Here is a 14124-nt window from a genome sequence, read left to right as displayed (position 1 = left end):
TAGGGCCAAGACAGACGAAGTTAATAATAGTAGTGTCCATGTTAAGCGTTAACCCAAGTGAGGAAAACTCTAGGGCCAAGACAGACGAAGTTAATCATATATTCTGTAGTAGTGTCCGTGTTAAGTAATTACCCATGTGAGGAAGGCGCTACGGCCAAGACAGACGAAGTCAGTAATATTAGTGTCCATGTTAAGATGTCAACCATGTAAGTAATGCTCTAAGGCCAAGACAGACGAAGTTAATGATAGTAGTGTCTTTGTTTAGCGTTAACACAAGTGAGGAAGGCTCTAGGGCCAAGACAGACGAAATTAATAATAGCAGTGTCCATGTTAAGCATTTGCCCATGTGAAGAAGGCTCTAAGGCCAAAACGAAGTTAAAAATAGTAGTGTCCATATAAAGTGTTTGTCCATGTTAGGAAGGCTCTAGGGCCAAGATAGACAAAGTTTACCATAGAAGTGTCCATGTTAAGCGTTTGCCCATGTGAGGAATTCTCTAGGGAAGGTTCTAGGACAAAAACAGGCGTAGTTTAAAATAAAAGTGTCCATCTTAGGCGTCGGTAAACGTGAGGAAATCTCAAGGGCCAAGACAGACGAATTTAACAATAGAAGTGTCCACTTTAAGCCTTCGTCTATGTCAGGAAGGCTCTAGGGACAAGACAGACGAAGTTAACAATAGTAGTGTCCATGTTAAGAAGTCGCCCATGTGAAGAAGGCTCTGGGGCCAAGACAGACGAAGTTAATAATAAAAGTGTCCATGTTAAGCATTTGCCCATGCAACGAAGGCTCTAGGGCCAAGACAGATGAAATTTATAAAAGTAGTGTCCATGTTAAGCATTTGCCCATGTCAGGAAGGCTCTAGGGCAAAGGCAGACGAACTTAACAATAGTAGTGTCCAGGTTAAGCATTCGACCATGTCAGAATGCTCTGGGGCCAAGACAGACGAACTTAACAATAGTAGTGTCCATAGTAAGCGTTCACCCATTTTAGGAAGGCTCTAGTATCAAGACAGACGAAGTTAATAATAGTAGTGTCAACGTTAAGCATTTGCCCATGTGAGAAAGGTTCTAGGGCCAAGACAGACGAAGTTAATAATAGTATTGTCCATGTTCATGTTAAGCATTTGCCCATGTGAGGAAGGCTCAAGGGCCAAGACAGACGAAGTTAATAATAGTAGTGTCCATGTTAAGCGTTAAGCATTTGCCCATGTGAGGAAGGCTCTAGGGCCAAGACAGACGAAGTTAATAATAGTAGTGTCCATGTTAAGCGTTAATCCAAGTGAGGAAGGCTCTAGGGTCAAGACAGACAAAGTTAACAATAGTAGTGTCCATAATAAGCGCTCGCCCATGTGAGGAAGGCTCTAGGGCCAAGACAGACGAAGTTAATAATAGTAGTGTCCATAATAAGCGGTCGCCCATGTGAGGAAGGCTCTAGGGTCAAGACAGACAAAGTTACCAATAGTAGTGTCCATAATAAGCGCTCGCCCAAGTGAGGAAGGTTCTAGGGCCATGACAGACGAAGTTAATAATAGTAGTGTCCATGTTAAGCGTTAACCCAAGTGAGGAAAGCTCTAGGGCAAAGACAGACGAAGTTAATCATATATTCTGTAGCATTGTCCGTGTTAAGTTATTACCCATGTGAGGAAGGCTCTACGGCCAAGACAGACGAAGTCAGTAATATTAGTGTCCATGTTAAGATGTCAACCATGTAAGGAAGGCTCTAGGGCCAAGACATACGAAGTTAATAATAGTAGTGTCTATGTTAAGCGTTAACCCAAGTGAGGAAGGCTCTAGGGCCAATACAGACGAAGTTAATAATAGTAGTGTCCATGTTAAGCGTTAACCCAAGTGAGGAAGGCTCTAGGGCCAATACAGACGAAGTTAATAATAGTAGTGTCCATGTTAAGCGTTAACCCAAGTGAGGAAGGCCCTAGGGCCAAGACAGACGAAGCTAATAATAGTAGTGTCCATGTTACACTAAAGCGTTAACCCAAGTGAGGAAGGCTCTAGGGCCAATACAGACGAAGTTAATAATAGTAGTGTCCATGTTAAGCGTTAACCCAAGTGAGGAAGGCCCTAGGGCCAAGACAGACGAAGCTAATAATAGTAGTAGTGTCCATGTTACACTAAAGCGTTAACCCAAGTGAGGAAGGCTCTAGGGCCAATACAGACGAAGTTAATAGTAGTAGTGTCTATGTTAAGCGTTAACTCAAGTGAGGAAGGCCCTAGGGTCAAGACAGACAAAGTTAATAATAGTAGTGTCCATGTTACACTAAAGCGTTAACCCAAGTGAGGAAGGCTCTAGGGCCAATACAGACGAAGTTAATAATAGTAGTGTCTATGTTAAGCGTTAACCCAAGTGAGGAAGGCTCTAGGGCCAAGACAGACGAAGCTAATAATAGTAGTGTCCATGTTACACTAAAGCGTTAACCCAAGTGAGGAAGGCTCTAGGGCCAATACAGACGAAGTTAATAATAGTAGTGTCCATGTTAAGCGTTAACCCAAGTGAGGAAGGCTCTAGGGTCAAGACAGACGAAGTCCATGTTACACTGTAATCGTTCGCCCATGTGAGGAAGGCTCTAGAGCGAATACAGATGAAGTCAATAATAGTAGTGTCAATGTTAAGCGTTTGCCCATGTGAGGAAGGCGCTAGGGCCAAGACAGACGAAGTCAACAATAGTAGTGACCTTGCGTTCGCTCATGTACGGAAAACTCTGGGGCCAAAACAGACGAAGTTAACAATAGTAGTGTCAATGTTAAGCGTTCGCCCGTGTGAGGAAGGTTTTAGAGCCAAGACAAACGAAGTTAATAATAGTAGTGCCCATGTTAAGCGTTTGTCTATGTGAGCAAGGCTTTAGAGCCAAGACAGACGAAGTTAACAACAACATTGTCCAGGTTAAGTGTTCGCCCATGTCAGGAAGGTTCTAGGACAAAAATAGACGTTGTTTGAAATAATAGTGTCCAAGTTAGGCGTCAGTCCACGTGAGTAAGGCTTTAGGGCCAAGACAGACGGATTTAACCATAGTAGTGTCAATGTTAAGCGTTTGCCCATGTGAGGAAGGCGCTAGGGCCAAGACAGACGAAGTCAACAATAGTAGTGTCCTTGTTAAGCGTTCGCTCATGTACGGAAGGCTCTGGGGCCAAAACAGACGAAGTTAACAATAGTAGTGTCCATGTTAAGCGTTCGCCGGTGTGAGGAAGGCGCTAGGGCCAAGACAGACGAAGTCAACAATAGTAGTGTCCTTGTTAAGCGTTCGCTCATGTACGGAAGGCTCTGGGGCCAAAACAGACGAAGTTAACAATAGTAGTGTCAATGTTAAGCGTTCGCCCGTGTGAGGAAGGTTTTAGAGCCATGACAAACGAAGTTAATAATAGTAGTGCCCATGTTAAGCGTTTGCCTATGTGAGCAAGGCTTTAGAGCCAAGACAGACGAAATTAACAACAACATTGTCCAGGTTAAGTGTTCGCCCATGTCAGGAAGGTTCTAGGACAAAAATAGACGTAGTTTAAAATAATAGTGTCCAAGTTAGGCCTCAGTCCACGTGAGGAAGGCTTTATGGCCAAGACAGACGAATTTAACCATAGTAGTGTCCATGTTACACTGTAAGCGTTCGCCCATGTAAGGAAGGCTCTAGTGCCAATACAAATGAAGTTAATAATAGTAGTGTCCATGTTAATCGATCGCCAAAGTGAGGAAGGCTCTAGGGCCAAGACAGACGAAGTTAATAATAGTAGTGTCCATGTTAAGCGTTAACCCATGTGAGGAAGGCTCTAGGGCCAAGGCAGACGCAGTCAGTAATATTAGTGACCATGTTAAGATGTCAACCATGTAAGGAAGGCTCTAGGGCCAAGACAGACGAAGTTAATAATAGTAGTGTCCATGTTAAGCATTTGCCCATGTGAAGAAGGCTCTAGGGTCAAGACAGACAAAGTTAACAATAGTAGTGTCCAGATTAAGCATTCGACCATGTCAGAATGCTCTAGGGCCAAGACAGACGAAGTTAACAATAGTAATGTTCAGGTTAAGCATTCGCCCATGTGAGGAAGGTTCTAGGGCCAAGACAGACGAAGTTAATAATAGTAGTGACCATGTTAAAGTGTACACGGAATGGAAAATGATATTTAGATATGTTATTCTGTTTGATCTCCTGACAAGAATGTTGAAAACCGCATCAAAATCGGCCGCTTCAGTACCGAGATACCGCCCTCTGAAGTGCTCGATTTTTACCTGTATATCAACTGCTAATCAGGGAATCGGCCGCTCACGCTGATTTGGGGAATAACCGGATGTGACGTCACGAGGACAACGGCAGTGAGGTGTTTGGTAGTGGGGTTATAGCACAAAGGTGGACATATGTATTCCTAAAATGGGGTTACGAGAATTTTACAGATATATATACACAAGGACGTATATGAGTCTCACTTATAAATCCTTGATATACAGTATACAGTTATTGTGAAAATTTAATCATATATAAAATAGGAAATATTGCAACTGAAATCATGCCAAATACATAAGTAAATCATATCACGAAATGACTATCTTTTATATGAGTTATCGCCCCTGATAGCGCCCTCTGTATGATGAAAAGAGCTTTCCCTCTCTAAATTCCTTTGCGAAAATAGCTGTAAAACCTGTTGTTGATTATTACATCATTTTGTCCCTCTCTATTACTACCGATCATGTGTACTTCAAAACAAATGTTATCGATTTCTGAAAATAAAATCGGTATCGCTTCAATATAAATACCGTATTTTCATTATTAGGAGATGGCATCCAGAGCGATTTTGACAAGCAAAGCCATCCTGAAACCTGACAAGGGTCAACTCTATCGGATGTTTCGGAAGTTTCCCACATCCTTTATTTAGTTACAACGAATGTGACGTAGAACGAATATTTTTCTAAACAACCAATCAGGTGTCGTAATTCAAAGTCTAAAATAAAACCCGTATTTATAGAAGGGAAATCCTGGTAACTTAGTGTGTGTACATAGGAAATCGTACCCCGTACGTTTGTTCCGGGTCTACTTTATGTCCATACGTTTAAAAGGTCGATATGTAAATTGTCTGGATTATTTACGGTAATTGAATTATTCAGATATATAGAAAATAGTTTTCTTGCTTTATATTTCGAATCTTGGCAATTTTTTCGACCAGAAATTGATATTCAGGACACCACTTACATAAAGAAAATAATTCAGATTAGGCCAAAAAAATATTGGCAAACAAAAATTAGGGTCATATATTTTTTTAGTGTCTTTCACACTAAAATAATGACCGGAACCGGAGTCTGAGATCTTTTTTTTCCGTAGAAAAGTGAGGGAAAATGAGGGTAGGTAAGGTAACCCTAAACAGATATATATTTTGTTTTGGCCTTACTATGGTAATGAAATCAAAGATACGGACAAGGTGGAAAAAGCAATGAATTTGCATGGCTCTGTAAATGTGTTTATTATTATTTTATTTTTTTATTCATAAATCTCTAGATATCAGTGATGTAATTTGGGAAATTTATTGGTATCCAATATTGAATATTAAATAGTAATAGTATACTATCTAAATCTCTGATAAAATCAATCCACAAATAAAGATGAAATATTCATAGACCTATACGTAAATCAATTATTGATATTCATATGGCTTATGCACATATTTTTTTTATATTGTTCATTTACATCTACAAAGTACATATAGTGCATATATGTTTTGCCATATTTCAGATAATACAGTTACATATGGAGATGCTCATTCATATGGAACACATTTCACAGTTCTCCGAGTTCAAAATATTTTCATTTACCTTTATTAGCTGATGGTCAGACATTGAACTGTATGGTCTTTTTGTTATTGTTCCTTGTAGCTAACCACATACAGTCCGCTAAACCTGCCTATATTATTAGGCTTTTTAAATTTATTTTTTTGCCTAATATATAAAAATAATAAAAAAAGCCTAATAATATAGGCAGGTTTAGCGGACTAAACCACATATAGCAAAGTTGAAATATGGTTTTCGACATTAGGCATGCATGTTCATGACAAGACTTGCTGTCCACAACATGCTTTTAAAATATGAAACCTTGTTCGATCCATTTAAAAAATTAAAATAACTGTCAGAACATGGTTACCTGTAGGTAACATATTAAGATGTACATGTTCAAATTCCCTCCGTGAGTAGACCTTTCCACTATCTTTAATTCCTAATTGGAAGTCCCAGCAATCTTGGGTTACATTGTTATTTGATACACATGTAGGTAAAAATATAACGCAAAACTAAATCAAATGTTTAATAAGCACCAAATTTATTAATTAAAAACAAACATCATTAAAATGTATTAATGGAATGGTTTAGTTTCAAAATAAGCAAATTCTTTATAGAGCTTAACTTCACCTGTCAGAAACATGTATGTTTCTGGTTTCCGGAGTCAACACTTATATTTTGGCACATTCATATGCAGAGTACAGTCTGTATGTTTTGATAATCATCATACCAATACGACATATCAAAACAACACAACAATATTAATGATTACTGCATATATATCACTTAAAACTTGAAAAGTTTTGCTGCCATGCAATATTAAGATATTCGATTTTGAATTCCTGTTATTCATATGCATATGGAATGGAACATTTATATATGATTATATATTTGACACATGTACATTACATATACATTCAGACACATTTGATTGTCAACACTTACAATTTAATGCACAATTGACATCACATGCACTCCTTTTGCTATCAAAAATAAATTAAAATAACCAAAATATCACCACAATTCTGAATTAATGTTATTCATATAATGCATATGCATCCATGTAATGGAATATTTGAATGTGAAACTTGCATGTATTTAAGAGAAATCACATTTTATATTGCATGGACACATGTACATTACATGCACATTCATACATTTATGATTCAGCACTTACAATATATTGCACAATTTACATCACATGCACTTCTTGTGCTACTAAAAATGATATAAAATTAACGAAAATATAAACAGTAATAACAAAGAAAATAAAAACTCAACATTGAAAAAATTGGTACATACACATGTACCAGTATATCATGTACATGTGTACACCAAGTAATATCACTTGTCTATATGACAATTCAAAATGACTGTGTGACACACATATACTATACTCATGATGATAACAAAGGATGGTTTGTTTGTTAAAACACCTAGATGATGACCAGATCAGCAGTCATGATATATCTATGTAACCAGTAAATATTTCAAATCTATCTATTGCTTTCTATCTTTGTATACACGTTTTTTCCTTTTATGTCTTGCCAAAAGAACAAGTCTGTTTTGTTTTTCCATTACTTGTTTCAGGGCAGAAAGGCCTCTGTGGTTTGTTGCCCTGAAGTAGCTCTTAGTAATGATATCATTCATTTTTTCTAGCCCTTGTTGTGAAAATCTGACAAGGTTTCCATGAAGCTGTAACAACTCACTGACATGGTACCGAAGTGTGTGTATATAAGGAGTTATGTCCCGACATTGGTATAAAGAAACATAAATGTTGCACCAGCTTTCAGCTTTAAACTGGAAATCTTCTGGATTGGGGGATTCAGATCTCAGAAGTACATTTATTTCTGAAAAATCATCCCACAACTTCTGTATCTGGTCAGCTCTATCTTTGTCAGGAAGAAGATCAGATGCCTGAAATTTGTCCATCAGTGTTAGTTTTTCTGGCCCAGTCAAATCTCTGTACTCTAACTTTCTTGTATCTTTGTTAACAAAAAGTTCAAATGGAATACCCATTTGCTGTAATACACTCTCTAATGCAGCAACATGCTTGATTTTTGCTCTATCTAATTCAACAAATGTTGTCTGCTGTGAAATATTATCCAACACTCTCAGTTCTGAAACTAAAAGGTTAAAGAGCTTGTCAGTTATTCTCAGGAAGAGATGTAGCTGATCTAATACTACTTGAAAGGGTGTAATACATGGAAAAAGAGGTTGATTTACAATAGAATAAGACTGTACTTTTTTCCGTTTAGAGGACCTGCCTCTTGCCGGGGTATCCACAGGCTCTGATGACGTGTACGATAACCTTGCACCAAGAACCGGGTCTTTCATCGACCACCGCTTTGTTAAATTTATTCTTTCCTTTTTCTCACATTTGCAGTATATACAGGAATGTGTAGCTGCAACTGAAGAAATTCCAACAGCAACTAACAAGAATTTATAATCACCACCTAAGTAAATATTCACTGTGAACTCTCGATCACCAACCTTCAGTTTACTACCCTGTAATTCTGCTACATCCCGCTGCAGATCATCTAGTGCTATGTTTAGTTCTGCATACTTCTCCTTTGTTTGAACTATACATAGTGGATAGCAAATTTGATGTGCTGAACCTTCATTGACAATATTAAAAGCGAAGTTAACCACATGTAACCTTTTCCCAACCCGAGTGCCATCGCCCGATATTTTTACCTTCAAATTGTTATCAGGAATGAGGTCATCGTTTTCTAACAATAACTGTGAAACTACATCAACTAGTCTCTGTTTCAATGACTGCTGTACCCCAAGACCATCTGGTGTGTTGATGATTTCAAACCCTTGATTCAGACTTTTAATATACTCCGCTATATTATGAGCACGGGGCATACTCTTAAACAGTGAACTTAACTCATGATAGGCTTCCCGAGACACATTAAATGTATCCAAAATATACAATAAAGCATTAATACTATCTAGCTTAGTTTCATCTACATTTTCCATATCATCCTCATCTGCCTGAAAAAGTTTAATAACTTCTTCTTTACCATTTCTAAGAACAGTAACACTAACTGGTTTACAACCATTGAGTTGTAAGTTTTCAAGGGCATTTTTACATTTCTCATTATCTTTTTTTTTCATTTTTGTCCGATATGAAGGAGAACACTCTTGTATTGATTTCCTTTTTCTAGCACTACAGTCATTCTCATACTTAGTATCACATTGTTTGTTTCCAGTTGAAGATTTGTTCAATTCATTTTCCAAAGATGAAATCTTTTGAACAAACTTCTGTTCTTTTTTCTTGGTATTACTTACAAAATTACAAAACTTCCCCTCAATAATATTTTTTTCTTCAACACATTTCAAAAGTTTACTTTTCATTTCTTCGACTCGTATTTCAGTTTCATGGAGGGCCAATGATACATCCCAGGAAAATTTGGAAAGACTAATGGAATTTTTAAAGCGTCGAAATTGATTTCCGCCTTTAACTTTGGCTCGCAGGCCATTCTTTTTCAGCCTATAGAGTTCTGCTCTTAAAATGTTAAGATCTTTATCATTTGTCTGAAATGAAAGTGAAAGTTCATTTTCTAACTTACTTTTAATTTTTTTGACAACATCTAATGTGATTGGCTCCTTCCATTGCTCCTCTAACAAAGAAAAAAGAGTGGATTTAGACAAAACCACCATAATTAAAAAAAAAAAAAACAAAAATTTGTGATGGACAAAATAAATTGGGGCAAAAAGACGACAGACGAAAAACGATCAGCCAAACATAAGGGATGTAAACCACTCAGAAAAAGCTACTATTTCACATCAACTACAAGGTAGTGACAAAGTCAACACATTACAACTTGTCGCTGTTTAGTAGTTTGTTAACATCAGATCGGTTTCCGCACTTACGGACAAATGAAAATGTTAGCTGAAATCCTCGGTCAATCCTGTACTTTTCCACATGATCTGGAAATAGTTGATAATCTTCCAGGGGTTTCCTTACATGAAGGTAAAATTTTACCGTTGATGTTAATACATAGATGTTATCACATTCTTCGTTACAAATTCTGTAATCCCATCCTTCACCTAGGTAGTGACAGACAAAAAACGATCAGCCAAACATAAGGGATGTAAACCACTCAGAAAAAGCTACTATTTCACATCAACTACAAGGTAGTGACAAAGTCAACACATTACAACTTGTCGCTGTTTAGTAGTTTGTTAACATCAGATCGGTTTCCGCACTTACGGACAAATGAAAATGTTAGCTGAAATCCTCGGTCAATCCTGTACTTTTCCACATGATCTGGAAATAGTTGATAATCTTCCAGGGGTTTCCTTACATGAAGGTAAAATTTTACCGTTGATGTTAATACATAGATGTTATCACATTCTTCGTTACAAATTCTGTAATCCCATCCTTCACCTAGGTAGTGACAGACGAAAAACGATCAGCCAAACATAAGGGATGTAAACCACTCAGAAAAAGCTACTTTTTCACATCAACTACAAGGTAGTGACAAAGTCAACACATTACAACTTGTCGCTGTTTAGTAGTTTGTTAACATCAGATCTGTTTCCGCACTTACGGACAAATGAAAATGTTAGCTGAAATCCTCGGTCAATCCTGTACTTTTCCACATGATCTGGAAATAGTTGATAATCTTCCAGGGGTTTCCTTACATGAAGGTAAAATTTTACCGTTGATGTTAATACATAGATGTTATCACATTCTTCGTTACAAATTCTGTAATCCCATCCTTCACCTAGGTAGTGATTTAACTGGTTTCGACTGGATATTTTGTAGACTGTTTTTGTTCGTGTAACTTTGTGGGGTGTCCCTGAATTTGACAATAGGTTGTACTCCTCCTCACTAATTGGTAGCTTCAACTTTACCAGGCTGTCTACCTTTGAACAAGGACCCAAACTTTCTTTGATTGCTACAGCAAGTTTCTTCGAGAATGTAGTGAAAGGTCTTGGGAGTGTGACAATTTCTTCAGTTTTTATTGTCTCATCATATTTTTTGTTCCATCCTGAAAAATTGAGAGAAAAAAGGCAATGAATAGAAGGTCAAACATTTTAGGACAAAGTTGAACATTGGTACATTGGGCAAGTTAGAGCACTCTTAGGGTGCGCCATGTTGTTAATATAAACAACTGGCAAGCCAATTGGACAATTTTAACACATGAATAATGCATGGACACGTACATATACAATTATTCATCCTTACAATTTTTGAAAACTTATTATCTCTCTAAAAACATATTTTAATGGTCAATCCTTACGTATGACAATGGCGAACAAACTAGTAATATCTCAACATTAATGTTAAATTGTCTCAATGTTATTTAGCCTGGTAAAGTCACCAATGCCTACATCATAATTATAAGATACAGAAACTTATGCATTAATTTGGAGCCTATGATCTCTTTATTTAAATTTACCTTAAAAAATGTTACAAAGAGAAATGGTGAATACTTACCAATGTAATGGACTTTCACATATCCGGATCTCTCATGATCATTATGCAAAATTTCGACGGGGTATATTCCTGTGGTCCAGCTCTCTAATTGTCTAGGCCTAGCCCTTGCAATTGGAAAATGTGCAGTGTTGTTCAGCTCACTGAAACAATAAAAATTAACTTGTAACTAAATACTTATTTTATAGGATCTTTAAATGAGTTTTCATTTCATAAGAAAATTCATGAATCGAGTCTAATTTTTTTTTAAATTTTGCGAGCCTTAGCGTGCAAAAATTTAAAACTTTTAAGACGAATTTCATAAAATTTCACATGAGCACAAATTTAAGTACTTTTATCACATTTTGTCCTGCCTTCCTTGATATCCTGATGTCGCGTCATGTAACGACGTACCAGCTAGGTTTGTTGTTGGAGGAAAGCCGGAGTACCTGGAGAAAAATCACCGACCAGTTGTCAGTACCGGCAACTGCCCCACATGGGATTTGAACTCACAGCCCACATATGGAGAGCTTAAATTGTGCTAGTATATACGTCGGTACATCTGAAGCACCCGGCCACCGCATGTTATGATGTGTGTGAAGTCGTATCACTGCATATGAGAGCTGATAATCCCGAGGTTCTTCTTCTTGTTAGGAGATCGAGTCGTCAATAGTGACGATTTAAGATCTGGGATACGCCCATGCAGGGGCGTGTGAAATGTTATGTACAGTTGTGAAATTAAGGATTTTTTTTAATTTCTTTTTGTGCAGCTTAAGATAAAAGGATAAAAAGTATGTAGTTTAGTTTGTGATCTGTGTGTGTGGTAGGGGTCCCATACGGGAGAGCAGTATTCCAGTTTGGGTCAAGTGATTGCCTTGCATGCATGTTCTTTTATGTGTGGTGACTAGCCTAGTACTCTGGTGAGTTGATTTTTAGGTTGCGTTTCAGGAAGCCGAGTGATTTGCTTGGTGTGTGATTAGTAAAAACCATTGCGTTTCAGGAAGCCGAGTGATTTGCTTGGTGTGTGATTAGTAAAAACCAATGTTTCGAAATTATCAGCGAAAGTATTAATTAATTACTGTGAACACTTTTGTGCAACAAAATTTCCAAAAATTAACTGTCAGCTTTAAATTCTGTATACCAGACTAAGCTTACATCTCAACCTCCATCACGGTGCCCCAACCCGGGCCCCACGTCACTCAGTTTTTCGTTTCAAAGTTGAAACAAAACACTGAAAACATTTAATCTAATAGTCTATAAGAATAAAGTATGATTTTATTGCTTTTTTTTGCAGCGTAAGATAAAGGGATAAAAAGTATGGAGTTTAGTTTATTGTGAAGGCTAAAATAATCAAGGTAAATATGAATTCCATATGTATTTATATTGCCGCAGCCATGAAGTGGTGGTACATTTTTTCGTAGACACCGGGCGTCAACATTTCACAACAGATAAACACAATTTCACGACAAAACATGCATATATTTCTACTTTTGTTGAATGGTTATCGATCTAAACGCTATATTTATGCATGTACTTACAATATACTTACTGGTACGAATCAACAACATCACCATTTTTGGATTTTATTTGTCGAAGCCTTGGGCTGCGCGTCGCCATCTTGTTTCCCATGCTGTTTTAGGGAAGGGCAGCTAACTCTGTTGGTACCAAGATCAGAAAAGCGCGCGTTTTCGTGATATGAGCGGAAATTATAAGTTATTTATGTTTCTGGTATAAGCCAGGTGTACCTTGTGTAAAAACTTTTAAGTAGAGATCTTATCTCTGTTTTAACAGCTTACTAAATTTTCAAACCTGGGAATATTCAATTTTCATAATGTCATATAAAAAGAGACGAATTTGAAAAATGATGGTCATATAATTATCCATTTGAATATGTTTCTGTATAAATAAAAATTCACTTGGCCTATTTCAAGAATCAGCATAACGAAAAGAAAAGGTGTTAAATGTATTTCATAGTTCAATACACGTAAATATCATAGACATAAATTGGGAGGGGGTAAAAAAATAAACCATTTGAGAAATTGAATTTAAAATACATAATTCATTTATAGCTGTAACGAGTCTATCTTCCTTTTATAGCTACATGTACGAGTACATGTATGAGAACATGTGTTATTTTAACAATATTCAACAGTACATTTATTGGTCATATAGATTATCATTATTAGTATTATATAATGATCGATATTGACCAAAATTCACAAAGAATTGGATATCCAAAATCTAGCAACTACCAGAAATATCAAAATTCTGACATTGTGCATCATATTTGCATTGTTCTTTCTCGACATGCCATTTGTAAATAATTTTGTAGTTTCTGATATAAGAATTCATATACATAACTAGAAATATATATACGAGACAAATGTATACATTGGTCATTCTGAAATATACAATTATGTATACATCTAGTGATTTATACTCTTGTTATATGTTATGTTCGAACGGTATATTTTACTGTAAACCAAGGATCTATAAGTGTAAACAAATATGAGATTATACAACAATTAAATGATGGTCCATCGCTAACTTACCTGTGATCTTACTTTTGACACCTGACGTGAGCTAATCAACGAAGCGTGACAGGTCACTAAACACCTTTCTTACGTAATCTGGTTATTAGCCCCCTCATTAGTCTCGGTTGACCACGCGTTTTAGTTACTGCAGTATACAGGTAAAGAGATAAACGCAGCACGACATTGGCTTTTCGGAAGTACAGTTCTGATTTTGTTCTGTACTTGATATCTGCAACTTGGATTATACATAGACATCTTCAGTCTTTTTTTTGTCTGACTCGTGCATGATTTATTTTTTCAATTGAAGACACTAATAAATGAATTTGAGCGAAATATCAACAAGTCGTCGGATGTATTGTATTATATAAAAACTGAATGTATAAATTCGTCAAAAAAATGGATCG

At 36.8% G+C, this 14124-nt stretch overlaps 1 protein-coding gene across 3 annotated transcripts; it reads right to left on the bottom strand.

Moving 5' to 3' along the window:
• Positions 1–6275: 6275 nt before the first annotated feature.
• LOC138316115 (uncharacterized) lies at positions 6276–12993 on the bottom strand. 3 transcript variants are annotated; one of them, XM_069257628.1, is made up of 3 exons: positions 12725–12993; positions 11211–11350; positions 6276–10761 (listed from the first exon to the last, which is right to left on the bottom strand). In XM_069257628.1, the coding sequence occupies exon 3, from the start codon at positions 9422–9424 to the stop codon at positions 7256–7258; it is 2169 nt and encodes a 722-aa protein (XP_069113729.1). In that variant the 5' UTR covers positions 9425–10761; positions 11211–11350; positions 12725–12993; the 3' UTR covers positions 6276–7255. The 3 variants fall into 3 exon arrangements, with proteins under 3 accessions (XP_069113729.1, XP_069113737.1, XP_069113746.1); XM_069257636.1 differs by having other exon boundaries at positions 12736–12993; XM_069257645.1 differs by having other exon boundaries at positions 9426–10761; positions 12736–12993.
• Positions 12994–14124: the final 1131 nt, after the last annotated feature.

Source organism: Argopecten irradians, chromosome 1, assembly GCF_041381155.1.
Source record: "Argopecten irradians isolate NY chromosome 1, Ai_NY, whole genome shotgun sequence".
Lineage (NCBI taxonomy): Eukaryota > Metazoa > Mollusca > Bivalvia > Pectinida > Pectinidae > Argopecten > Argopecten irradians.
This window is presented reverse-complemented; position numbering and strand designations above follow the sequence as displayed.

Coding starts and splice junctions, on each gene's coding strand:
- LOC138316115 (XM_069257628.1), bottom strand. CDS start 9,424: ATGGTGGTTTTGTCTAAATCCACTCTTTTTTCTTTGTTAGAGGAGCAA.